Source organism: Cervus canadensis, chromosome 24 (assembly GCF_019320065.1).
Source record: "Cervus canadensis isolate Bull #8, Minnesota chromosome 24, ASM1932006v1, whole genome shotgun sequence".
NCBI classification, from domain to species: Eukaryota; Metazoa; Chordata; class Mammalia; order Artiodactyla; family Cervidae; genus Cervus; species Cervus canadensis.
The window spans coordinates 800,863-827,652 of NC_057409.1; the positions used below are offsets into that span (position 1 = coordinate 800,863).

Genomic DNA, 26,790 nt, shown 5'->3' on the forward strand with positions numbered 1-26,790 from the left:
CACACACACGACTTTGTGGACAAGATGGGGCAGGACTGCCAAGGATGGATGTGCAGGTTGCGCACTGCACAAGGTTGCTGAGCAAGGTAGCGAGTGCGGCCTGAGACACAAACCATGTCTTGGGCCCTGATACAGTGAGGTAGCTACCCGAAGAGGTGGACAAGAGTGCTATGTAGGTTAGCAGTGGTCCTGTGAGGTCACCCAGACCCAAGTTTGAATCCCACCTCTGTGACTTAGAGTTCACCTCCCCAGAGCCTCCTTCCCCTCTTCTGTAAATGGGGAGAATAAACTCTGACTTGCAGAGGCTGGTGGGAATAAAGCAGAGGCAGATCAGGAAGAGCTTTGATTACAGAGGCCGGACTCCAGCCATCTTCCCCACCTGTCAGCTCCATCCTTCTTGCAGGGCCTGCAGGATCACAAGTGAACATCAGAGACCACTGGGACAGGCCCCAGGAGAGGACTGGGATGGGGAGAGAATCCCAGCAGTTCTCTAGCCCTCTCAAGGTCAGGGCAAGGCAGTCTCGGTCCCCCAGGCAGGGCCAAAACTCAAAAGACTGGCAGAGGCCATTTCTGGGCCTGGCACTGCCCCCTTCCTGTTGCAGTGTGACGGCTGGGCGGGGCTGCTGTGTACAGTTGTTCAGGCTGTTCACTGCCCAAGCGTGGAGTGACTCTGGGTCTGGAGAGCTGGAGCTCCAGTCCCCAAGTCTATTAAATCTATTATCCCTCTTTAAATCTTCAAGTAAACCTGGAATACAGAAGTCTCCAAGTTAACAAAGCAGACAGCTCTAGCCATGTCCAGAACCCCTTCCTAGAGACTCCTGGGTCCCACTGACCCTAAGGCCTCTTGTTTTGCACAGAAAAGCTGGCGCTGGGGCCCTGAGGGCTACGGGGCTATCCTGATGGTGAACTGTGACCGGGACAGTCTCCGGTCCACGGAGATGGACCTCACCAACACCCAGCTAACCTCGCTGGATGGTGAGTAACAGAGGATGGGGCTGTCCAGGATGACAGTGTGGGGCAGCGCGGGGCTGCCTCATGGGGACCACTCTCTCCAGACCTGCAGGACATGTCCCCAGTGGTGCTGACCTGCGATGCCCCTGATGAGCTCTTTGACAGCTACAAGCTGGTCTTGAATGTGCCACTTTCTGATTCCAAAAGAATGAGGGTCTTCTGCACCCGTGGTAAGTGGCCTGGAGGGGCCTCTTCCCTCCCTACTCCAGGCTCTGCTTCCCAAATCATTTCTTTCTTCTCTTATCCACATCTCTCCATTCTTCCATCATCATTCTGTAATTCTCACTACCACTTAAAAGCAGCCACAGCATCACGACAGGATCCATGGACCAAGGAAGAGGGTCCCAAGCTAGACCCATTTTACAGAGGGGAAAACTGAGGCTCAGACATGTGAATTCACTGCCCTAAGTTCACACAACCAGTTGGGAGTGGAGCAGGCATTCCAAGTCAGTCTCTTGGGCACCAAAGCCGCTCTTCTTTACCCGGCCCTGGCCCTCCCCCCGACCCCATCCCTCCTCTGGTGAGTCAGTACAGAATGAGTTCTCAGTGCTGACAAGTGCCGTCCGGGCTGTGTGAGGTGGGGGCAGGGATCAGCAAAGCCAAGGCCCAGCCTTGCCTTTGGAATCCAGTTATTCTGCCAGAGAGTTTATTAATCAAACGCTGTGGCTTAGAACAAAACAAAACCCATCCTTAACCCTGAGGTGACCTTACTCATTTTTATAAATAGCAAGAGACCTTCCTACCTCTTCCTTCTTCCTCTTCACTCTCTGTTCAAACTGACTCAGAATTCGTTGCAGCTAAATTCCAGCAGGAGCCAGAATGCTTCTTCTCTGCACCAGGGGTGGAAAGTTAGGGAGGGGTCTGGCTTGGAAATACTTACTGTGATTGCAGAACATAAGCTCCATCTCCATAGGTGAGCTGACAAGCCTTTCTGCTCTAAGAACATGCTAGGGTGCCACTTCCCAGATGACCCTCCGTGGGCGGGGAAAGGAGACGGGCCAGAACTGCTAAGTGCCAGGAGCTTTGTTTAAAAAATTGACATGACATTCACAGGACATAAAAGTAACCATTTTCAAGTAAACAATTTAACTACATTCCCTGGTGGCTCCGCAGGTAAAGAATCTGCCTGCAATGCAGGAGACCTGGGCTTAATCCTCGGTTGGGAAGATGCTCTGGAGAATGGAAAGGCTACCCACTCCAGTATTCTGGCCTGGAGAATTGCATGGACAGAGGAGCCTGATGGGCTACAGTCCATGGGGTCACAGGAGAGTCGGACACGCCTGAGCTACTAGACAACGACAATCCCAACCCCCAACCCCATCTCTGTGCTGTGAGTGCTCGCTAGCTCAGGCGTGTCCGACTCTCTGTGACCCCGTGGACTGTAGCCTGCTAGGCTCCTCCGTCCATGGGATTCTGCAGGCCAGAATACTGGAGGGGGTTGCCATGCCCTCCTCCAGGGGACCTTCCTGACCCAGGGATGGAACCCACGTCTCTTACGTCTCCTGAGTTGACAAGGTGGGTTCCTTACTACTAGCGCCACCCACGCCCCAGCCCTAGGCAACCGGCAATCTCCTTTCTGCCCCATGGACGCATCTCCTTCAAATGGAACCATACAATACTTGCCTTTTGCGTCAAGCTTCTTTCACGTAGTATGATGTCCTCAAGGTTCGTCTGTGCTGTGGCATGCATCGGACCTACACCCCTTTCTATGGGTGAAGGACACACTAGCACATGGATACACTGCATTTGTTTGCTTCCCTGGTGGCTCAGACGGTAAAGCGTCTGCCTGCAATGTGGGAGACCCGGGTTAGGTCCCTGGGTCGGGAAAATCCTCTGGAGAAGGAAATGGCAACCCACTCCAGTATTCTTGCCTGGAAAACCCCATGGATGGAGGAGCATGGTGGGCTACAGTCCATGGGGTCGCACAGAGTCGGACACGACTGAGTGACTTGACTTTCTTTCACATTTGGTTTATCCATTCATCGGTTGATGGACATTTGGGTTGTGTCCACCTTTGGGGCCAGCTGCTTTTATTTCCTTGTCCGATGTAAAGCTTGCACCGCCTTCATGAGAAATGTTAGCCCATTTTACAGATGAGGAACTGAGGCTCAGAGAGGCTGAGTCGTTGAGCTGAGGTCACACAGCTAGCACGTGACACTGCTGGAGAGGAGCCCGAGTCGCCCTAGTGCAGCGTGGCTCTGCCCCTGCGTTCCCGGGCTCAGGCTTCCTGTCCCAAGCCCCCACACCCCTGCGTCAGCGCTGGGCAGCCGAAGTTTTGGTGATCGTGAGTGCCCCGGCTATCACATAACTGCGCCAGCCTTGCCTCTGTGCTGACTCGGGTCTCCCTAGGTGGGAATTCCCTCCTGGACTATGAGCAGGTGCTGGGGCCCCAGCACCCGTCGTACAAAGTGGCCCGTCAGCCCGGGGAGCGGAAGATCCGCCTCTATGTGGAGGGGCTCAGCTTTCCCGACGCCGATTTCTCGGGGCTGGTCTCCCTCAGCGTCAGCCTGGTGGACACCAAGGTAGGTGCAGTGCCGGGGGCGGAGACGGGGTCGGGGAGCTTCAGGGCCCAGCGGAGGCCCCAGGGCTGGGAGGCCGGGGGCCGGGGCTCCTGAGGCCCGATGGGGCTCCCTGCGGGGCCCACTGAGTCCCCATTCTCCCCCCAGACTCTGCCCGAGGTGCCCCTCTTCACAGACACCGTGGCCTTCCGCGTGGCCCCCTGGATCATGACCCCCAACACCCAGCCCCCCCTGGAGCTATATGTGTGCAGGTGAGGTCTCACGCTCCCTCGGCTCTCCCGCTACCCCTGGACTCCCAGAGGCAGGAACAGAGCGCGGGACCCGGCTTGCTTCTGCATGCTCAGCGGCCGGACTCCCCGAGGGCCCCCAGGGGCACACTTGGGTACAGGCCAGCGGTGAGCTGGCTGGGCCATCAGCCCGCCTGCTCTGAGCAGCCAAGGCCCCAGCTGCGGTCGCCGGCTCCAGCTCCAGCTCCCCATCCTTACCCTGCCCTGCCTGCAGCAGTCCCGGGACATCCTGGGTTTATTCCAGGCAGAGGGGCCAGGCCCTGTTCAGGTTCCTGGGGGCGGCAGGAGACCCAGCCTCCCTCTGACGGGGCTGTGCCCCTGGGCCTGCAGAGCGCGTGAGAATTCAGCTTCCAGGACCGTCTGTGAGCCCTGGCCCCACCCGGGTCCCTGGTCCTTCTGCCATGTCTCAGGATCCTCGTCAAGCCCCTGGATGGGCAGGGCAGCCAGGGCTGGCAAGGCTACAGGGCCCTGCAGAGGAGGTCAGACCACCGGAAAGGGCCGTAGACGACTTGGAGCTTAAGTCAGAAGGAAGGCTGTGGTCAGACAGGTTTGCTCTGCTGGCCTGGCTCAGGTGTTCAGACGGGAGGGGGCTCTTTCTCTGCCTTTGCTCACTCGCCTTTGATGAGGCCAGTCGTGAGAGGCGGGAGGAAACGGGCTCCTCCCCCTCACTATCGCCGTGACCGTGACCGGTGAGACTGTCCCCGGCCCCCTCAGCAGGGCCCCGCACCTGCCCGCCCCCCAGTCACTCCCGCCTGATGAGATCTGGAGACGCGGTCCGCCTCTGTCAGTCGCCCACGAGCCTCTCCAGCGCGGGGACTGTGTCTGGAGCCGCGGGCGGACCGGGGCCCAGCAAGGACGGCACTCAGGCCCCTGCGTCCACCCCCAAGGCTGCCGTTCGCAGCCCCGCCTCCCTGCCCTCCCCTGTGTTTTGCAGTGTCCTAGACGCTCATGGCTCGAATGAGAAGTTTCTCAATGACATGTCCGATCTGGCGCTGAGAGCCAGCTGCACGCTGATGGTCTGCCCTCGGGTTGAGAACCGAAATGACCGCTGGATCCAGGTGGGCGAGGAGCAGCTCCGGGAGCCGGGGGCAGCCCAAGCTCCGTCCCCCACCCCGGCTTAGGGGAGCGGCCTCTGCGGCTCTCGCCCGGCTCCCTAGAGAAGCTGGGCCAGGCGCAAGGACTTGGGGTGGGCGCGCGGCCTGGGAGAGCCCTCCTTCTCCCACTGCTGCCTCACTAGGCCTCTCCTGCTTCCCTCCAGGGGCTCTGGCCCAGGCAGAGCCTCCCCCGGCTGGGTCCCTGGGGGACCTCCTGCCCACTCGAGGCCTCGGGGAGGATCTAGCCCTGGGCCTGGGGTGCTAGCCCCTTCTCAATGCGAGACCGAGGCGGTCACAGTGGCCTTTTCTCTTGCCCTCCCAGGATGAGATGGAGTTTGGCTACACTGAGGCCCCGCACAAAGCCTTCCCCGTGGTCTTCGACTCCCCCCGAAACAGAGGCCTGAAGGATTTCCCTTACAAGAGGATACTGGTATGCGGCCAAGGGCAGAGTGCGGACGCCGTGGGTGCCTGCCCCGTGGGGCCCACTGCTCAGGCTTGCCTGGCCCTAGTCCTTCAGGGGCTGTGAAGGACGCAGGAGGTGGGCTCTGGCGAGTGGGGAGTTAGGGGGAGGCTTGGGGAGGAGTATGTAGATGAAATGCCAATCACCCCTGTTCTGGGAGGGGCCCTGGTCTCCCCCCAGGGGCTGTGAACAGAGGAGTCGGCTCCGGGGAGACCAAACTGCCCTTTGGGGGGAACGCATCCCTAGTGACCCTCACAGCTCTTGCTTTGTGCTGGGGCCCCTCTCCGGTAACGGGTGTTTTCTGAACACCTACCACATGCCAGGCCCCACGCTGCCTGCTGGGCACAGGAGGGCGGCAAGAGCCGCTCCAGAGACCATGCCCTGAGTTCCAGGCCCTCCCCCCAGCTTCTCACAGCTGCTCATTTAATCCACACGCACTCCTGTGAATGAGTACTATTATCATTCCCTCTTTACTGAGGCCCAAGAGTTAAGCAACTTACTCGAGGCCACACAGCTAGGTAGCAGGGACACCAAGATGTAGAACCAGAGGGGGCTCCTCCACGGCCCCTGCTCTTGACGGCTGGGCTAAACCGCCTTCCGAGGGGGTCCCTGCCCCAGAGTGCCTGTCTCCGCCTGTTTGCTGGTGTCCCCCCCCCCCGCCACCGCCAGGACAATGCTGGGTCCGGGTGGTAGCTCCACTAGGGATGCCCAGGAGCTCCTGGCCACACAGAGCAGGGATCCTGAGGGGTCAGAGGTGAGTCCCCGGGAGGTGACCGTGCGCCCTGCAGGCTGAGTCTGCATCAACCCCAAGTCCTGGGCCTGACCCCAAGTCCTGGGCCTGACCCCAAGTCCTGGGCTTGACCCCGCCGTGGTATCTTCCACTGATCTCTGCTCTCCCCTGCTGGCTCAGACAGTACAAACTCTGCCTGCAATACAGGAGCTGCAGGTTCGATCCCTGGGTTGGGAAGATCCCCTGGAGGAGGGCATGGCAACCCACTCCAGTATTCTTGCCTGAAGAATCCCATGAACAGAGGAGCCTGGTGGGCTATATACTCCATTGGGTTGCAAAGAGTCGGTCGTGACTGAGTGACTAACACTTTCTGCTCTGTCTTTATCATTCCCTTTCTTCTACTTCCTTTAGGTTTAATTTGCCGTTCTTTCCCTAGCTGGAAATGGAAACAAAGATTTTTTCAACCCTTTCTCTTCCTAATGTGTTTAGAGTTGTGTCATTCCCAGGAAACGCTGTTTACTGGCATGCCCGTGGGTTTTAACCTCCTGCGTGCTTATTACCTTTCACTTCAAAATACGGTGTAATCTCCTCTTTGATTTCTTCTTTGGCCCATGGGTTCTTTAGAAGTGCGTTGTCTCATTTCCAAACATTTGAGATTTTCTACTTATGGTTCTGTTATTGGCTTGGGTATTGCTCACCAAGTGGAATTTACTTTTTAAATCTTTTTATTTTCTATTGGAGAATAGTTGATGAACAGTGTTGTGTTCATTTCAGGCGTGCAGCAAAATGACTCAGGCACATGCATGAATCTATTGTTTTTTCGGGGCGGGAGGTGTGGGCTTTAATAGCACAACTCTCAGGGCACTGGGAGACTTCATATAAATCAAATAGGCAGTAGATTCCCGCAGGAGCACCACCCGCCCCTGACCCCAAGAGCTGTCTTCCTGTTCTAACTGACCCCTCCTTCGGGGGGGGTGGATTTTACCAATTCTCCCCTAGGGTCCTGACTTTGGATATGTAACCCGGGAAATCCAGTTCACTGGTGTCTCTGGCCTTGACTCCTTCGGCAACCTGGACGTCAGCCCGCCAGTCACGGTGGAGGGCAAGGAGTACCCTCTGGGCCGGATCCTCATCGGCAGCTGCCTCCCCAAGTGAGAAGCCAGGGAGAAGGGGAGGGCACGGGGGTGGGGGGCTCTGGGGGAGCCCCGGGGCATGCGAGGCGGCATCTACCCCCCACTCATGAGAAGCCAGGGCCAGGTTGGGGGAGGCACGGGGGGGCCCCGGGGCATGCAAGGCGGCATCTACCCCCCCACCCCCACCATAGACACAGACACAGCTCTCCAGTCTGAGTAGTGGTCCTAACTTCCTGCATGGACTCCTAGAATCAAAGACTCAGAGGACTAGAATCTTAGATCGGAAAGCTCACAGAATCTTTGGAAGAAACAAACTAGTGGCCCACAGTCTTCTGACCTGCCTAGAATTTTATGGGCATAATTAGTCACCAACATTGTTGCTGTTTAGTTGCCCAGTGGTGTCCAACTCTTTGTGACCCTGTGGACTGTAGCCCGCCAGGATCCTCTGTCTGTAGAATTTCCCAGGCAAGAACACTGGAGTGGGTCACCAGTTCCTTCTCCAGGACATCTTCCTGACCCAGGGATTGAACCCCAGCCTCCTACGTTGGTAGGCGGGTTCTTTACCACTGAGCCAGTGGGGAAGCCCAGTGGCCAACATTAAATATATAAAAATATATATAAGGAGCCTTCATATAAAAAGCAGATTTCTGGCTGCTTTTGAAACATCAGAAGAGCAAGGAGGTGATGTGTAATCCAGCACAGAAGTAGGAACGGATGCTTTGACGTCTCTGGAGAGGAGATAAAATAACTGTTGTCCTAACAACAGCTGGAAGGGGTGCAGGCAGCGCCACGTGGCTGCAGTCAGGATGCCCAGGTGACAGAGGTGATCTGATGGGTCGCACCCTGGGCAGCTGTCATCGAGCAGGAAACAAGGTATTTAGGGTTTGGGGCTCCAGACAGATGACAGTGTCTGCCAAATCCCCTTGAGAGGGTCCCCACCCAGCCTGCGGGCAGTTGAAGAACGGGGTGTGTAGCCCAGGGATCCCAGTGTAAGCCCCTGCTTCCTGCCTAAAGACGCAGCCCACCGCAGGCCCCGGAGGCTGCCTTTCCCTGGGTGTGGGGCTGGCATGGAGCCCAGGCGTGCCCCAGCTTGCCGCTCCAAGCCCTGGCTGTCTGGTCTGGAGCCTGGAGCAGCCTCACGTGGTGAGGGAAGGTCACCCAGCCTCAGATGGTGCCCTTGGCAGCCTCAGTATTCTGGGTCAGGTGAGCCTTCCCGGTGCCAGCCCAGGTATGAGGCTGGTGCCCAGGCTGGGTGCCCAGGCCGAGGTTGGCCAGGACCGGAGGAGTGCATTCACCTTGCTGGTGGCTCATGCCCAGACTGCCCTGGGGCCGGATGCTGCCCACAGCCCTGGGCGCAGAAGGCCCCGGACGTCTGGGCAGTCATTCTGTGCTTCCCAGAGGGGTCCGAGGGGCCAGCGCACAGGCTCTGAACATCCCGTGGGTCTGGGTGAGTCCTGGCTCTGCCACTCACTGGCCACATGATTTGGGGCACATCACCTGACCGGTGCCTACCACAGGGCCTGGCACCTCGTGGGTGCTTGATTAATTCATTTAAAAATATTTATTATATGCCTACTATGTGCAGGGCTTCCCTGGTGGCTCAGTGGTGAAGAATCTGCCTGCAATGTAGGAGATACATTCTGTCCCCGGGTGGGGAAGATTCCCTGGAGCAGAAAATGGCAACCCAACCCAGCATTCCTGCCTGGGAAATCCCATGGACAGAGGAGCCTGGCGGGCTACAGTCTGTGGGGTTGCAGAGAGTCAGACAGGACTTAGCGACTTAACAACTATGTGTCAGGCACTGTTGAAGGTACTGGGGATAAATCAGGTACATTATTAAATGAACAAATTATTCTACTTCATTCCTCAGTTTCCTCATCAGTGAAATGGGCTTATAAAAAAAAAAAATCCCTGTCCTAGCTATATAATAGCTGTTCCTGGGGATAAAAGGACTCAGGTTAACCACCTGCCAAATGCTTAGATATTATTTAGCTGGACCCTTAGCAGTGGATCTGCCTTGAAGCAGGTTGGAACTCAATGGATCAAAGTTATTGATCACCTACATGCCATGAACATGGTGCTTTACCCAGATTACACCCATTAATTCTTGCAACAGCCTTATGAGGTTGGGATGACTATGATCCCTATTTTACAGATGAGAAAGTTGAGGTTTAGATAAGAGAAGTGAACACACTCATTCATGCATGCATCTGTCAATTCAAGAAATATGTATTGAGACTTCTTATATGCCAGGTCTGAGGCCCAGTGCTGGAGATAAAAGAAATGTTCTAGAAACTCCCAGACCCAGAGCAAGGACCCAGATAGGAAGATGCAGCACATTTGGGTCCCACTCCATTTGCTGTCGTGTTGAAAACCAGGAGCAAAGCTCTTGGTGGATCGACGGGGCCCTGAGGCTCAAGAGAGGGACAGCCACCGCTCAGGACCACACAGCAAGTCAGCCAAATAGTCAGAAATCAGATTTCCGCTTTGGACCCCAAATTAAAATTTAACTCCAGGCTGCTGTCCTGTTTCTGTCTTGGCTTCTGACCTTAGCAGTGCACAAAACGGACAACCTACATGCAGCCTAGCAGAGAGAAACAGACAATAAGCCACCATGATAAATAAGTGAATCAAATACAGTTTGTGAGAGAGAAGAAGCATTGGTGAGAGGCTGGCATTTCCCTGAAGGAAACGAGACGTTAAAGATGTAGCTGTTTGATCTGAAAGAGACACGTGCACCCCAATGTTCATCGCAGCACTGTTTATAATAGCCAGGACATGGAAGCAACCTAGATGCCCATCAGCAGACGAATGGATAAGGAAGCTGTGGTGTATATGTACCATGGTACATATACACCATGGAATGTTACTCAGCCGTTAAAAAGAATTCATTTGAATCAGTTCTAATGAAATGGATGAAACTGGAGCCCATTATACAGAGTGAAGTAAGCCAGAAAGATAAAGAACATTACAGCATACTAACACATATATATGGAATTTAGAAAGATGGTAATGATAACCCTATATGCAAAACAGAAAAAGAGACACAGATGTACAGAACAGACTTTTGGACTCCGTGGGAAAAGGCGAGGGTGGGATGTTTCGAGAGAACAGCATGTATATTATCTATGGTGAAACAGACCACCGGCCCAGGTGGGATGCATGAGACAGGTGCTCCGGCCTGGTGCACTGGGGGGACCCAGGGGAATCGGGTCGGGGGGGAGGTGGGAGGGGGGATCAGGATGGGGAACACATGTAAATCCATGGCTGATTCATGTCAATGTATGACAAAACCCACTGCAATGTTGCGAAGTGGTTAGCCTCCAACTAATAAAAATAATTGAAAAAAAAAAAAAAATAAAGGCCATGAACTAGTGCCTCTTGGCTGAAAATAAATAAATAAATAAATAAATAAAACAGATCTAAGGAATACAAAAAAAAAAAAAGGATGTGGCTATTTGGGAGGGGAATGTACAAGGGAGTGCAAACGGTGAGTGCAAAGGCCCTGAGGCGGGGATGTGCTGGAGACATCAGAGGACCAGCAAGGAGGCCGGGGGGTGGAGCAGAGTGAACGGCGGGTGTGGGGGTGAGGTCAGAGGGCGTGGCCAGAGTCCGGATCATGACCTGGACCTGCTATTTGTACGGACCTCACAGGGTCATCACGGGGATTAGATGAGTGGGAGGCGCCTTGGGCAGACGCGCAGCAGGTGCTCAGCAGAGGCCCTCTCCTCCTCTCCTACCCTGGGTTCGCCACGCTCTGCACCTCACATTTCAAAGATCTTGGGGCAATCCTGCCTCCTGGCGGCAGCTCTGATGTGACTCAGAGACTGGGTCTGATGCTTCCTAGAGCGGGTGTCATCTGGCCCACCCCCAGCCACCAGGCAGAAGGCTGCGGAGTCTGGAGGAGGGTCAGGCTCAGGTTAGGGTTCTGCCGCCCTTCCCCCTGATTTGTTTCTGATTCCTGCTTTCTGCTCATGAATAATTTCTGAAGTCTCATTCCTCTCCACCATCTCACTGTTTTTAAAGAGGTTTTTTTAAGATTGCCAACACTATATTAAGATAATAGAAATACAGGAAAAACATTTTCCATGTTCCCATCCCCCAAATCAAATCAATGTCGTCATGTGTCACTGCAGGTTGGGTCTCGATTCCAGTTCTGCCAACGACGCATTCGAGTTGTGTAGACTGTGGACTCTTACACAGCTGTCCAAAAGACTTAACAACACTCACAAATATGTTTGAGCATCTGTTCTATAAGAGGGGCTAGGGATACAGGGAAACACAGGCTTTTCGGGAGCTTAGTGAGACGCCAGACAGCAAACGAGACGTCAAGTACGCCAAATAGTACAAGTTCTATAAAGCAAAATAGAGCTAGGGAATGAGTGGAAGGGTCGTTGCCATTTCCAAAGTCCACGTAGAACAAGAAGGCAACCCTGGAGTTAAACGTGAAGAAAGTGAGAGACCGGCAACAAGGGGCCACGCTGGACTAGGCGGGGAGGCGGGGAGGTTCCCCAGGCTCTGGTCATCCTGGGAACCAACGGCTGAGCGCCTTGGTGAAGAGCTGACCCTCCCTGCATCTCGGGAGCTGAGATGAGGGTCTTCAGTCCCATTCGGCAGAGGGAGGGCTCTCGTTTGAGTCTGTTTTGTGGGCAGGGGAGAGTACCTCGGGGTGAGGGAGGGACAGACTCTCGTGTGGTGCTCAGGACGGACAGTTCCTGGAAGCAGCTGGAGACGGGGGCCGGGACGCGGGGACTGAAGAGGCCCGTTCAGAGGGCTGAGGGAGGCCGGGGCGGGGGGGGGCTCGGGCGGGGCCTGCAGCGTGCTGGCGCACGGCGGGCACAGGGCACCTTGCTCTCTTGCCCCGGCAGGTCCAGCGGGCGGCGCATGGCCAAGGTGGTGCGGGACTTCCTGGGTGCCCAGCAGGTGCAGGCGCCCGTGGAGGTCTACTCCGACTGGCTCTCCGTGGGTCACGTGGACGAGTTCCTCAGCTTCGTGCCCACCTCCGACCAAAAGGTAAGTGCCCCCTCCTCCTGCCTGAGCCACCCCGCCCCACCCTGACCCGATGGGGCGGGGTAAGGCAAGGCCACCTGAAACTAGCTCATGACCTCTGTCCATAGGAAGCCTGGGGTCAGACGCCCTTTGGGCCAGGTGGTGTTCATGGGGCGGGCTTCCTGGAGGAGGTCAGGGCCCAGGTCAGCAGGGCACTCATTTTCTGATGATTCATGTACTCATTTTTCACACTTCCTGGGTATTTGCTCTGATTCAAACCTCTCAGCCAAGACCCGGGAATGACACTGGTAATAGTTGGTAACATTCACTGAGCACGTATGAGGTGTACATGTCTTAATGTGTTTGATCCTCTAGCAACCCAAGAAGTAGGTGCTCTTATCATTGCCCCCATAGAAACCGAGATTCAAGAGGGTAGTTAACTAGCAGGGTGAGATTTCCAGATGGCAGGCTCTGGACCAACATGTCAGACACTCACTTCCTCACAGAGGTGACTAAGGAGGGCACAGCCCACGGTGGGCAGGCAGCCGGGAGGGGAGGCCTCCTAGTGACCAGGGGTGGAGTTTCCTGGTGGACAAAATGGGGAAGGGCTTCCAGGCAAGGAGAAGGTCACGGACAAAGGTCTGGAAGTGTGGCGTGGCTTGGAGGATCGGAACCTCAGACAGTACTCTGTGGCTGGTGGGGGCGATGGACAGGGAACGCCATGTGCAGTGTGGCTTCAGGACCCAGGCCCCTCCTGAGTCGGGGGCTCATGCCTCAGGGGGGGACCTATCCACCGAACCACTCTTCCTCTGTGCCAGGGCTTCCGGCTTCTCCTGGCCAGCCCCAGCGCGTGCCTCAAGCTGTTCCAAGAGAAGAGAGATGAGGGCTACGGGGAAGCAGCCCAGTTTGACGGTGAGTGCCAGCAAGCCCATTTCCCCACCAGACCCTGGCATCTGGCTGCCAGCCCTGGGCACCGCTGATGCCCGTCACGGCCAAGCTGGGCTTACAGGCCCTTTGTCTGCCAGCCCTCAGCTCAGAGTCCATCACTGATCTTCCCAACACCCTCTTATGGGAGCAAAAGATGGGGGCTCTCCCTTGCTTGGGCCGGGGATGGAAACCAACGGGCCCGTGGCTTGCCCCAGGCACGGAGGCCCCCTCCAACGCGGGGCTGCTCCAGGCCACACCCCAGGAGGAGAAAGAAGCAGGAAGCCATGGGCTCTCCCTCGTGCCTGTCTGCAGACACTTCCGCCCTCCTGCCCAGGCAGATCATCCGCCCTCTTCTCTGTATCCCTGCCACGGAGGAGGAAACAGGCTCAGAGAGAAGCGGCTTGCCCAGTTATGCAGCAGGGAGGGGGAGAGGCGCAGAGCCAGGAGGGTGCTGGGGGCCGCTCTGTGGACCCCCTCTGCAGACCTAGTCGGCCCCCTGAGCATCTCCGCCTTCGCCGACATGGATCAGTGTTCTTACCTGGGGCGTGGAGCATTGGAAGGGATGTGGCACAGTTCAGCAAGGACAGGTCTGGATTCAGAGCCTGGCCTTCCGCTTGCTGACTCTGGGATCAAGGATGCATTGTGAACCTCCCAGTGCCTGTTTCCCCTTTCTGAATGCAGAGTGATAACCAACCCGATCCAGGATTGTTGTAACCATCAGTCAATAATAAATATAATAGGAGGCCCAGAGCATGGTGGGTGCTCAGTAATGGTAGCTGTATTGTAATTATTAGGCTTCCCAGGTGGCGCTAGTGGTAAAGTAGATGCCTGCCAATGTAGGAGATGTAAGAACCATGGGTTCGATCCCTGGGTCGGGAAGATCACCTGGAGGGCATGGCAGTTCACTCCAGTATTCTTGCCTGGAGATTCCCATGGACAGAGGAGCCTGGAGGGCTATAGTCCATAGAGTCGCAAAGAGTTAGACATGACTGAAGCAAAATTCTTAGGAAGCATCGCTATGAACAAGGCTAGTGGAGGTGATGGAATTCCAGTTGAGTTATTTCAAATCCTTAAAGATGATGCTGTGAAAGTGCTGCACTCAATATGCCAACAAATTTGGAAAACTCAACAGTGGCCACAGGACTGGAAAAGGTCAGTTTTCATTCCAATCCCAAAGAAAGGCAATGCCAAAGAGTGCTCAAACTACCGCACAATTGCACTCATCTCACACGCTAGTAAAGTAATGCTCAAAATTCTCCAAGCCAGGCTTCAGCAACACATGAACCGTGAACTTCCAGATGTTCAAGCTGGTTTTAGAAAAGGCAGAGGAAGCAGAGATCAAATTGCTAACATCTGCTGGATCATTGAAAAAGCAAGAGAGTTCCTGAAAAAGCAAGAGAGTTCCAGAAAAACATCTATTTCTGTTTTATTGATTATGCCAAAGCCTTTGTGTGGATCACAATAAACTGTGGAAAATTCTGAAAGAGATGGGAATACCAGACCACCTCACCTGCCTCTTGAGAAACCTGTATGCAGGTCAGAAAGCAACAGTTAGAACTGGACATGGAGCAACAGACTGATTCCAAATAGCAAAAGGAGTACATCAAGGCTGTATATTGTCACACTGCTTATTTAGCTTATCTACAGAGTGCATCATGAGAAACGCTGGGCTGGAAGAAGCACAAGCTGGAATCAAGATTGCCAGGAGAAATATCAATGACCTCAGATATGCAGATGACACCACCCTTATGGCAGAAAGTGAAGAAGAACTAAAAAGCCTCTTGATGAAAGTGAAAGAGGAGAGTGAAAAAGTTGGCTTAAAGCTCAACATTCAGAAAACTAAGATCGGTCCCATCACTTCATGGCAAATAGATGGGAAAACAGTGGAAACAGTGGCTGAGTTTATTTTTCTGGGCTCCAAAATCACTGCAGATGGTGATTGCAGCCATGAAATTAAAAGACACTTACTCCTTGGAAGGAAAGTTATGACCAACCTAGACAGCATATTAAAAAGCAGAGACATTACTTTGTCAACAGTGGTCTGTCTAGTCAAGAATATGGTTTTTCCAGTGGTCATGTATGGATGTGAGACTTGAACTATGAAGAAAGCTGAGCGCCGAAGAATTGATGCTTTTGAACTGTGGTGTTGGAAAAGACTCTTGAGAGTCCCTTGGACTGCAAGGAGATCCAACCAGTCCATCCTAAAGGAAATCAGTCCTGGGTGTTCATTGGAGGGACTGATGCTGAAGCTGAAACTCCAATACTTTGGTCACCTGATGCAAAGAGCTGACTCATTTGAAAAGACCCTTATGCTGGGAAAGATTGAAGGCGGGAGGAGAAGGGGACGACAGAGGATGAGATGGCTGGATGGCATCACCGACTGGATGGACAGGAGTTTGAGTAAACTCCGGGAGTTGGTGACGGACAGGGAGGCCTGGTGTGCTGCGGTTCATGGGGTCGCAAAGAGTCGGACACGACTGAGCGACTGAACTGAACTGAACTGAAGCAAAGCTTAGCATGAACACACATTGCAATTATTAGGCCCTCCCTGAGCTCAGGAGTCCTTTCCCAAGGAGCTTATAATCCATCACCAGGATTTACTTGCAGCCAAACCTTGGTCCCATCAGGGTTTTGAATTCCTGGCTTTCTTGGTCCTAGCTTCAGACCCTGGGGCTGGGGGTGGAAGAAGCTTTGTGGCCCAATTACGCAGCCCAGGCCCAAGGCGGCCCAAGGCAGTACTGAGCCTACAGCCTTGTTTCTCTTACAGGCTTAGAGAACCAGGTAAAGAGAAGCATTAATGAGATGCTGGCAGACAGGCATCTCAGGAATGACAACCTCTACGCACAGGTGAGGGGAGTGGAGGGGGCAGCAGCCCCGGGAACCACTGGGGTGGGGGCAAGGGGTTCCTCCGGGACCCCTGACTCTCCTGGGCTCTGCTGAGGCCTGTGGGCAGGGCAGGCCCTCTCTCTCGGGCACCCACATTCTGATGGAACAGCCTGACGGGGGAGATCTTGGTCCATTCTGGGGAAGCGATGGGCTTCTATGGAGTAACGTTGACTCCCCCGAGAAGTGTTGTGAGACGGGAGAGGTGGGGGTCTGCGGGGGTGAGGGGTGGGATGCTGGGGGTCTGGGAGACTTACTGAGGAGACGGGTGGAAGGAGGCCCCAGGAGGGGGGCTCATGCCTGCGTGTGCCCGGGGCAGGCCTGGCACAGAGCCCACGCCGTCAGTGGGAGGAGGCCGCCTTCTCCCCTGCCCGCTGAGCCGGGCGAGAGCGTGAGCCTGGCTGTGGCTGGTGGATGGCAGCAGGCACTCGGGGAAGCAGAAACCGCCGGGTGCAAACCCCAGGCCCACTCCTTCCTCGCTCTGTGCCCTTGGGCAGGTCACCCCAGCCTCAGGGTCCCATCTGGGGTAGCAGTGGCAGAAAGCTGTCCTGAGGCTCACACGAGCTAAAGGGCGCGGGAGGCCTGCGTGGCTCAGCTGACGTTGCCCCTTCCCGGCTCCCTGGGCCCTGGGGCCTCTCCCGCGCCCCCAGAGGTGCATCGACTGGAACCGGGAGGTGCTGAAGCGGGAGCTGGGCCTCAGCGAGCCGGACATCGTGGACATCCCGCAGCTGTTCTCCCTGAAGGGTGCCTACGCAGAAGCCTTCTTCCCCGACATGGTGAGGGCGCCGAGGGAGGTGGGGTTCCTTCCGCCCCAGGGGCCAGGGGTCCTGACAGACGGTCAGTCGGGGGTCCGGGGGAGAAGCCCTCCCTGTCCGAGGGCCTCTGCCGGGCTCGCCTTTGGGGGCAGATAAAGGACATCTCCATCACTAGTTCCCACTGGGTTGACTTTGCCCGCCTCGGGGCACTTTGCCCCACGAAGAGGATGCCACAGCATCTGGTGGGCGGAGGCCACGGACGCGGCCAGACACCCTGCAGTGCCCAGGGCGGCCCCAGGATGGAGCGCTTTTCCCCTGAAAATGGGAGCGGGAGCCTGGTTTGGGTCCAGTGCTCCAAGCTTTTGCTCAGGGGCCTCGGCTGCCCGCCCTGCTCCCCAGGGGCACCCTGGCCGTAACGCGGGCAGCTGAGCAGCAGACGAGCCGTTGGGATCTCACAGCTGGGGTCCCTGGGAGGGGCCTGAACGATGCGGAGGGCACAGCCCTGCCCAGAGTGGCCCTTCAACCCTGGGAAAGGATGCGGAGGCATCGGCAACAGCAAGTGGGGGCTCCCAGGACGGGAGACCCTCCCCCTTCAGCCTCTAGCTCGAATCCCTGTCGCTGGACAAGCCAAGGACGGGGCGTGAATCGTGAGGTCCTGATTGGATTCAGGCAGGACCACGTTCACTCTTCACCCCTCGCTGTGGGCTCCCTGTAGAGACTCTGGAGATAGGGCTTCACACCCTCGGTCCTGCTGATACTCGGAGCTGAAGACTCTCTCTGCTGGGGGTGGGGGATGCCCTGTGCATCGTAGGATGGTTGCAAAGCACCCCAAAAGGGAACATCGCCCCAGCTGAGAACTGCTGCTCTGAGATGTCAGAACCTTCTCGGACGCCGGAAGCCTTCTACGTCTATGACACGGAAGCCGTCACGTGTGGCTTCTGAGTGCTTCGGATGTGGCCAGTGCGACTGAAGAGCAAATTTCTACTCTGTCAGCACCACTTGTGGCTAATGCCACTGCAGCAGGCGCCAGAGCCCCAGAGGTCGGCCTGGCTCGGCTCTGCTGAGGGTGGGGGAGGCCACGGCCGTGGTCGCCCTCCCTGGGCTGCGGCCTTGTCCACACCTGCGGGGGGCCCCCTCCCCGAAACGCAGCCCTTTGTAGGACTCTCCCGGCTTCAGGGCAGGCCCAGCGAGAGGATCCCAGTGTGTCCTCACCGGAGGGCTCTCAGGGAACGCTCAGTTAACCCCCGTTTGTCAGACGCGGGGAGAGGCCGTTGGAGCACAGAGGCCATTGCCTGGGGTCTCCAGGGAGCAGATGGACCGGCCTGCTGTCCCGAGTCCTCGGGGAGTAGGGCCGAGCTGGCCGCGGCCCTGAATGCCACCCCTGGGCCCCCCCGCTCTGTGCCCCTCTGCACACCCCCCTCCATCCCTGACGTTCCAGCCCGTTAGCGGGCGGCGAGGCAGTGCAGGTCGAGGCCTCGCGACTGCCGCCACCGGACCTTCCAGCTCCACGTGGTCCCGGCGGCGCACGGCCCTGCAGGGCAGGCTGGAGGGAGCGGGCCGGGGGCGTGGCGCGTGTCAGGGCGGCCCACCCGACCCCGAGATGACCCAGTCAGTGTCCCCTCTGAACACCACGGACAGCTCCTCCTGCCGGCCATCGGGGCCAGACGCTACCTCTGAGAAGCCTCCGCTGCCTGCAACGGGCAGATTTCCCTTCTCTGCGTTAGGGCCCCCGCCAGGGAAGCAGACACGTCACTGGAGACAAACAGCTGCCCCGAGGGGCAGTGCCCCTGGCAGCCGCAGGGCTACACTCTGGCAGAAGACAGGGAGCGCGGTATCGGCGTGAGTCAGGCCTGAGTCACACGTCAGTCTCCCTGTCCCCTGCTTGTGCCCTCATTACGTTACTTAACCTGTCCAAGGCATGACAGCCTCGCAGGGAGGCTGTGCGGTTTAGCGATGCTACACCCGGCACAGAGAGCGTGCTCAGGCAACGGCGACACCTACCAGGGCTTCCGGGAGCGGCTGAGCACAATGCGTTCTGCACAGACGCGCCACGCCTGTGACCCGCGCACCCTGTAGACGGGTGCTTTTGCTCGACAAGTTTTCTGGCAGATGATGGTCAAGTCTTGTTCTAACAGAACTGTCATCTAATCTGATACGAGGAAAGTGTTTGAGGAAGGGTGACTTTTATCGATGTGACGTTATCATGTATGTTACTGGCAGCGCTGCCTGTTACTATTATTACTTTTTAATTCTTTGGCCATGCCGAGTGGCATGCGGGATCTTAGTTCCCTGACCAGGGATCAAAGCCACACCCCTCATACTGACAGCGCAGAATCTTAACCACGGGGCTGCCAGGGAAACACCAAGCCCTGCCTGTTATCAACCCTCTCTTCCAACTATGAATCTGTCTCTTTGCTGCTTCCAGAGGCCCTAGTTCCTGAGTGAGGGCCGCCCTTGGTGGCCGGGGATGAGAGATGAGATGAGCAGGCCCTGGGGGTGGGGCTGCCCGAACCTGCACCGAGAAGGGCCCGGATGTAGAGCGGCCCCAGCCAGCCAGGCTCTCTCTCGCCCCCTCTCTGCAGGTGAACATGGTGGTGCTGGGGAAGCACCTGGGCATCCCCAAGCCCTTCGGGCCCATCATCAACGGGCGCTGCTGCCTGGAGGAGAAGGTGCGGTCCCTGCTGGAGCCGCTGGGCCTCCGCTGCGTCTTCATCGACGACTACTTGTCCTACCACAAGCTGCTCGGGGAGATCCACTGCGGCACCAACGTGCGCCGGAAGCCCTTCCCTTTCAAGTGGTGGCACGTGGTGCCCTGAGCCGGCCCCGCCCGGCGTCCTCCCGACCCCCCGCTAAGGAAGCCAGCCAGGGTGAAGAGCCTCCACCTGGCCGCCATCCTCGGGGGGGCCTTGCGCGCCTCCCCCGAGCGCCCCCAAGCGTGCTGGTCACGGGTACCAGGATACAGCGGTGGGCACCGCACCCTCAGCTCGAGAGGGACGGCCCTCCTTGCCCCCTTGCCTCTTCGCCACCCACGGCTCCCAAAGGTTCCGGAGACGGTCAGCAGCCTTAGAACAGTCCAGGATGACCACACGTTCCCTCAGGGGGTGCCCCAACTTCAGTTGCTCCCCCTCTGTTCTGAGATGATTCCCTCCATGTTTGCACCAAGAATGGGGCCCACAGGGCCTGGGCCCTGGGTTTAGCTCACCTGTGACTCGAGTAAGATCAGGAAGCGGGATTTGGGGCCCCTCTTTCCTTTACCAGCTATTGGTTCCTGCAGGGGACCCCCAGGCTGTAACCTCCAGGCACCCCTCAGCCATATTTACATAGGCAAATCAGGACAGAAAAACTCGGTGTCCGTGGGCCTGTTTTAAAAAGAAAAGGCATCAAAACCCCTTTTAATGCCTGACTCCATTCTCAGAAGGGTGCTTGTTTCCGGTTTGGAAAGCCTTTAATTACCCATGCCGGCTGCTTCCGGCTCAAACAACACAGAGGCCAAAGCGAGGAGGCAGGCCGGGCGGGAGTGGGGAGGCCGGCCGGCAAAGGGGCCCGAGGCCCAGGGAGACTCCCTGGACCTGCTTCCGCCCCCGCGGCCTCCCAGGCTTTGAAGTCTGGGCTCCAGGTGCGATGAGGCCTGGCTGATCCAGATCCAGCAAGGAGGGGAGGCCCCGATGTCGGAAGAGGGTGGGAAGGACCATTAGGTTATCTCTGCGGGTGCGGTTTAATTTCCTGTAATAGCCCTTAATTATTCCCCTCCGCTCTGCAGGCAGTGGGAGGGAAGGCTTGCCCAGTCTGTCTCAGCAGCTCTGAGACCCGGCTTGCGGCTTGGGTTCCACCTGTGAGGAAGGCCCCTGGCAGGCCTGTGTGTCCCCCGGGGAGGGAAGGCAGAGCTGCCTCGGGGCGCTGGCAGCCTGGCCCGGGGGGAGGGCACAGGCGGGCGGGCGGCGCGCGGGGTCAGCAGGGGCGGGAGGGAACGGGCCTGCCGTCCTGCCCCCAGTCTCGGGGGCCAGCTCCGAAGCTCCGAGCCCCTGGTTCCCGCTGAGACTCAGACTGAGCCTCCTGCCCTTTAAACCCTCTTAACCGCGGACCACTTGGCCATCAGAGGCGACCACACATGTGAACCTGAGGAAAGCGGAGCTGCTCTGGTTTCGGGGGCGGGGCGGTACCTGGCTCCTCCCCCTCCAGGAGGCTCCTTGGAACCCAGTTTACACGCCCTGGTCTGACCTCTGCGCTTTCCGCTCACCATCCTGATGCCCCCGGGCAGAGCCCAGAGGGAAGGCAGCTCTGCAGCTGCCGAAGGCGTGCAGCCGGGGTTCCCGGGGAAAGGGCCGCGGGGGAGGGGAGCGGGCGTGGCAGAGGACGGGAGGGCGGGGCGGGCCTTCCGGAGGGCACTGGGGGCCACGAGCTCTGGAAGCGGGTGGGGCCGATGTTCCCTCTGAGAATGTTCCGGGTGACCGGTCACCTTCCTTCTGATGAATAAAAATGTCAACACGCATGTCTTCCAGTGCCCGTCTCTTAGCTTCTGTTCTCTGGGCCGTGAGCAGGAGGGGAGGGAAGTCACGGTGGTGGAGATGGCGGGGTGGGGTGGGGGAGTGCTGTTTTCAGTTCCACCCACTGTGCCATCAGCTCCTTGGCTCAACTTCCGCTGGCCATGGGCAGCTCTTACCCAGCGGGGAGAGCCCCCAGTGCCAGGCAGGCAGGCTGACGCAGCAGAATGGCTGGCACATGCCCGTTGCCTGAGGTTTCCTGCTTTGCTAAGATGCTTTTCAGAGGAGGGTGGGTCCTATCTCTTCACCCCTCTCCCTTCCCTGGGCTGTCTCCTCCCTCTCTCAGAGGGCAGGGGGGCTGTCGGCCAAGTGGGAGAGTCCCCAGCAGGACTGATGTTCAGGGCCACAGGCCACTGTAATTCCCTTTCATTCCTGCCTGGAAACCTACTAAGCTATGTAGCCTCAGTGGTCTGATTTCAGAGGCCTGAAAATATCCTACATATTTGGTTCTGCCTTAAATTGCTCCTTTGACACTCGCTCACTCTTTCACCTTATTTGAGGTTTGTTGTGGACTAAAAAGCAAAAAGTGGCTGCCTGTCAGTCATGGACACTTTAGTCTGAATAAACCACAGATCTCTTTCTAAAAGCTGGCGTGTGTACACCGGGGAGAGGTGAAGTAGGGGTCCACCTCCAAGTACAGAGCTCCAGGGCTCTGAGCAGGAGGCTGGTCCTGTCCCCTGCACAGCCGGCCAGGCCCAGAGGGATGCCCTGGTTTGTGCGTCTGTTCCCAGCCGTGTCCACAAACAGGCTAAGGCCCCTGCCTGGCGTTTCCTCCCGAGCCCGCACTGCTGCCCAGAGCAGGCTCAGCCCCCAAGCCATGTCATGGCCAGAGAGGCAAAGCTGTCCCTGGACCCAGCACCTCTCCTTGCGAAGAACACCCTCCGCAGACCGAGTCGGGAACCGAGCGCCAGTCTCAGGCTTGCTGAGATCCCTGAACTCGTGCAAACACCCCAGCCAGGGACTCGGAATCAGATCCTGTCCCCACCCTGCCCCAAACTGCTAGCATCCCCAGGGAGGAGGGAGGAAACCTCTGTTCAGCACCTTCTGGGCCTCCCTGGGCAGGGTGTGTCCCGCTATTATCTCTGCTGGGCTGGTGCCTAGCTGCATTTTCCACGGGTGAGGGCACCATGAGGGTACAAAGCCCCAAGGCCACACAGCCGGTGCCTGGCGGAGCCTGGGTCCCAGCCCAAACTCCTCTCCCAGAGACCTTGCTCCCACTGTCTCGGGAGGCCAAGCGCCCTCCCTGGCCTCGGATTCCCCACCTGACAAGTGGGAGCCTTCCTACCCTGACCTTCTAAGGCCCTCCTGGCCAGAGAGTGTTTCCAGAAGCTTTTTGGCATCTAATAATAATAATAGTAACAATAACAACAACACCCATCATAAAATAATGCTGAGCTCCACACCAGAGCTCTTCTCACGCTGTCCCCATTAACCCTCTCAACGACCATTTTTCAGACGCCAAACTGAGGCACAGAGCAGTTAAATGACTTGCCCCTGGTCACTCAGTCAGGAAGTAATTGTGGCAGGGCGGCGATCCAGCCTGGAAAATCCGTGCTCTTAAGAAAAAGGCTGGTGTTCCTCAAAGTGCCTTGACATGCTATAGTTCAGTTCAGTTCAGAAATGCTGTAGGGTTGCTTGTGAAAAACAAAACCAGAAAAACTCCGGGACACTTCCCTGGGGGTCCGGTGGCTGAGACTTCACCTTCTGGGGCAGCGGGTGCAGCTCTGACCCCTAGTTGGGGAGCTAAGGTCGCACCCGCCTCACGACCATAAAACCAAAACATAAGATGGAAGCAATACCGTAACAGAGTCAATAAAGACTTGAAAAATGGTCCAAATCAAAAAAAGAAAAAAGACTCCAGATGCCAGGCTGCTTATCAAGTTGGAGGCTAGACCTGGGGATCTGCATTTTCATCCGTTTTTCCAGCTCTGCAGAGAAGCTCCCCACTAACATCTTGTCTCTGAAAAGACAGGAAAGGGGGGTGAAGAGGCTGAGTGTGGAAATCGAGAACGGTCCCCTGATCAACACCCCGCACCTCTGACCCCTCCAGGGTCCTGGTGCCCTGGCCAGGTACCTAAGGGACTTAACTTTCTCTCCTTAAAGTGAGAAATTAACTGTCTGTGGGCCTGGGTGGGAGCCACAGGTTCATATGCAAACTCCTGGCTTCTTCCCGCCAATCCTGAGCTCGTGACTCTGGGAAGGGGCTGGGCTTCTGGGACTGGAGCCAATGAGCTAGCACCTGCGGCTGGAGGGGCAGGACCAGGGTCTTTTAAACCACATGCCAAGGGGCTTCTGAGGCTCAAGCGCAGGTGGAGGCCAGCATGTCTTTACAGAGGATTGTGCGCGTGTCCCTGGAACACCCCACCAGTGCCGTGTGCGTGGCTGGAGTCGAGACCCTGGTGGACATTTATGGGTAAGAGCCGGAAGCCTGGGGAGTTGCGGGCCCCTGGTGCCGACCCCGAGCCTTCCCTGCAGGTGATCTGGAGCGCTTCCTGACTTGGCTGCCCTCTCCTGAGTCTTCCTTGGAACAGCAGCTAGGCATGGAAGGAGGTCTTTGCTTTTCTCAGCCCTGCTTCTTCAAAACCCCAGCCAGGGGGCCGTGAAGTGTGGGAGACTGGATGGGGGTGAAAGGCCCTGTAGCTCTGGGTCAGGGGCTCGGAGGCTGCTCGGCCCTGGGCGCTCGGGCACTTTCCTCTGTCCTGGCGATCCTGCAGGCTGGGCTGTGGGGTCTCACTGGGCACACCAGACTAGGAAGAGGGGCATCCACACCCCCAGCATATGAGCTCTGCAAACCAGGCATGAATCCCTTCATAAAAAAATCACTTATACTCAACATAGCGCTTACTCTGTGCCAAGCACTGCTCTAAGAGCTTGACAAGCCTCTGGAATTAATCCTTGAACTTTAACTCCCAAACATGACTTTCACAACAACCCGAGGGGCTGAGTTTATTGTTAGCTTTCTTTTGCCTGATGGATGCGGAAATGGAGGCAAGGCAGAGCAAGCTGTTGGCTCAACCACACAGCTACCAAGTGGCAAAGCCAGAGCTTAAAGCCTTCGTGGTCGTGTTCTCTGCTTCCCGCCGCCTGCCACTTACAGAGCAGCACCCGTGCTTTATGCCCCTGCTCCCACCGTGGCCGTGGCTGTAAAGCCAGAGGCTGGGGGGAGGCCCCCTTCTTCTCTCTCCCCCAGGAAGAAGAGGAGACTTGGGGCAGGACTTCAGGAGCTGGGCGCTGGGAACCACCAGGAAGCCAGCTACTTTACTTTTTAAGGCATCCTCAAGGGTCTTAGGTCCAAGGCTGGGCGGGGAACACCAGTATTCAGGGGGTAGGAGAGGGGAAGCCCGCACCTGCCACTCTTCCCATCACGAAGCTGTCCGCCCTCTCCTGAGACGAGCCTGCGTTTCTCAGCCTCAGCACTGCTGGCACGGTCGTTCCTTGCTGAGGGAACAGCCTGTGCCCTGGGAGATGTTAAGCAGTGTCTCTGGCCCCTACTCACCAGATGCCAGTGATCACCCCTCACTTGTGATGATCAAAAATACCTCTGGACATCGCCCAGTGTGCCCCACCTGAGAACCAGTATTTTGAACTAAGACTTTAAAAACTGGAGTGAACTGAGACGCAGAGACAGGGTAGGTCCCAGGGCACTAGAGGAGAGGAGCTGAGGAGCTAGTCTGCAGCAGGCTGAGGGTGGGTGGGCAGTGAGGAGTGAGGAGGGGACTTGGCTGCTCCTGACGCAGAGAGAAGCCCCAGGTGATGAGGAGGGGTGCCCGTGCCAGCTGGCGCCACCACCTCCCCCAGCTCTGCCTGCCCGCGGGGTGACTCACCTGCCCTGCCTACCCCATGCCCGTCGGGCAGCTGTGTCTCTTGTTTGACCTGCCGCAGGAAGCCTGGGACCGGCTCCTCCCCTGCAGAACTTTCTAGAGGATGGAGGATGGCCTCGGACCATGAGTGGCAGAGGTGGCAGTGTCTTGGGGTGATGTGGATAGACGGGCCACCTTGAGGTTCACAGAAGAGGCTGTGGGTGGGACAGTCATGGGGTTGGAGGGGAGCCTCTGGCCTCAAATGAGAGACTCCCGGGCCTCCGATAACCAGCCCGTCTCAGGGATGGGGAGGAGCTCCTAGTTTCTTCATCCACACATTCATCAAGTATTAATATTCCTTTGGGGTCTAGTGTGTACCAGGCATGGGGACGCAGTGGTGAACAAGCAGATGTGGTCTCTGACCTCTGAGAACCCTGTCCTGAAATTCTAGCAGAGGCTGGACCACCTCGCAGGGGTGCTGTGGAAAGGATTCTTGTCTTGCAAGCAAGCAAGGGCTAGATTAATTCTAAAGTCACTTCCGACTTGGAGATGCTGTGATTCAGCAATCCTGGGTGCTCAGGCTGTGGGCCAACAGGAGAAAGGCAGCGGACGTGGTGGTCGCTCTTGCCTCTGCCGCCTAAGAGCTGTCTGACCTTGGAAAAGTCACCTAACCTCCCATGTCACTCTTCATCTGTAGAATGAAGGTCATAATTATATCAGCAACGATACCTAGAGCCTGGTCCATGCCCATCACTGCCCTAAAGGGTGTGTGACTAATGCTAACTCCTACTCCAACCATTCTGTGAGGTGGGTGCTATCGTCATCCCCATTTCAGAGATGAGGAAACTGAGGCACAGAGAGGCCAAGTCACTTGCCCCACGTTACACAGCCAGGGAGGAGAGGCAGGCCCAGAATGCAGCCCGAGCACTTTGGCCTTCACTTCAAAGGGCTGTTGGGACGATTGAATGAGATTGTGCATGTAAGGCATGCAGGCAATGCCTGGCATGTGAACACTCAATTATGGTAACTGCTGCCGTTATTACCACCACCATCATCATTTTAAGTATCTTTCCCGGCTCTCTAGACAGCCTCGAGTGTCCGCAAACCATCCACAAGATGGCAGGGAAATAATCTCTGAGCCATACTGGGAGGAGGAGGAGAGGAGAAAAGAGAAATTAACACAGGCTGAGCAGTCAGGGCAGGCTTTCTGGAGGAAGAGCCTTGCAGGATAAGCAAGACCCCTGGGATCTCTAATCACGAGCGGATTAAACCCTGTCTTCCTTCTTTCCGCTGAGTTGGAGGTGGCCCAGGCTTGGTACAGAGGTTTTGCTTTCCCTGTTAGGGATTCTTCAGGAGAAGGGTAACACACAGACGTGATGAGCCACGCACTGGCTTGCAGCCAGGACTGAGAATGCCATCCCTAGTTGGAAGAGCCGACAGCTCATCCCGTGCTCAGCAGAGGCGGTCTTGCAGAATCAAGAGGCTTGGGGCGCCTGGGGCCGGAACCCTGAGTGCTGACCCTGGTTCCGTCACCCTCTGCTGTGTCACCTTGAGCACATTTCTGCTCCCTCCGGGGACTCAGTTCCACATATGTACCCCAGACAGGTTGGCATCGAAGAGTGGCTTTCAGGCTCTGCTCATGGAGGCTTCTGAACCTCCTC

At 56.9% G+C, this 26,790-nt stretch overlaps 2 protein-coding genes across 4 annotated transcripts in view; both read left to right on the forward strand.

Annotated features, from left to right (window-relative positions):
* Window positions 1-21,270, forward strand: part of PADI1 (peptidyl arginine deiminase 1) — a 40,869-nt gene extending 19,599 nt beyond the window's left edge. Inside the window, exons 5-16 of one of the 2 annotated variants that reach the window (XM_043445801.1) lie at window positions 858-975; window positions 1,056-1,181; window positions 3,361-3,533; window positions 3,678-3,781; window positions 4,752-4,875; window positions 5,234-5,341; window positions 7,101-7,252; window positions 12,100-12,247; window positions 13,042-13,135; window positions 15,918-15,997; window positions 16,684-16,809; window positions 19,371-21,270. In XM_043445801.1, coding sequence (XP_043301736.1) covers window positions 858-975; window positions 1,056-1,181; window positions 3,361-3,533; window positions 3,678-3,781; window positions 4,752-4,875; window positions 5,234-5,341; window positions 7,101-7,252; window positions 12,100-12,247; window positions 13,042-13,135; window positions 15,918-15,997; window positions 16,684-16,809; window positions 19,371-19,604 — 1,587 coding nt within the window. In that variant the 3' untranslated portion in view covers window positions 19,605-21,270. The remainder of the gene's footprint in view (window positions 1-857; window positions 976-1,055; window positions 1,182-3,360; window positions 3,534-3,677; window positions 3,782-4,751; window positions 4,876-5,233; window positions 5,342-7,100; window positions 7,253-12,099; window positions 12,248-13,041; window positions 13,136-15,917; window positions 15,998-16,683; window positions 16,810-19,370) is intronic. The other variant, XM_043445802.1, reaches the window with a different exon arrangement.
* A 2,365-nt stretch (window positions 21,271-23,635) lies between these two features.
* The window catches only part of PADI3 (peptidyl arginine deiminase 3), a 29,825-nt gene continuing 26,670 nt past the window's right edge, over window positions 23,636-26,790 (forward strand). For both annotated transcript variants that reach the window (XM_043445799.1, XM_043445800.1), the window contains exon 1: window positions 23,636-23,742. In XM_043445799.1, coding sequence (XP_043301734.1) covers window positions 23,651-23,742 — 92 coding nt within the window. In that variant the 5' untranslated portion in view covers window positions 23,636-23,650. The remainder of the gene's footprint in view (window positions 23,743-26,790) is intronic.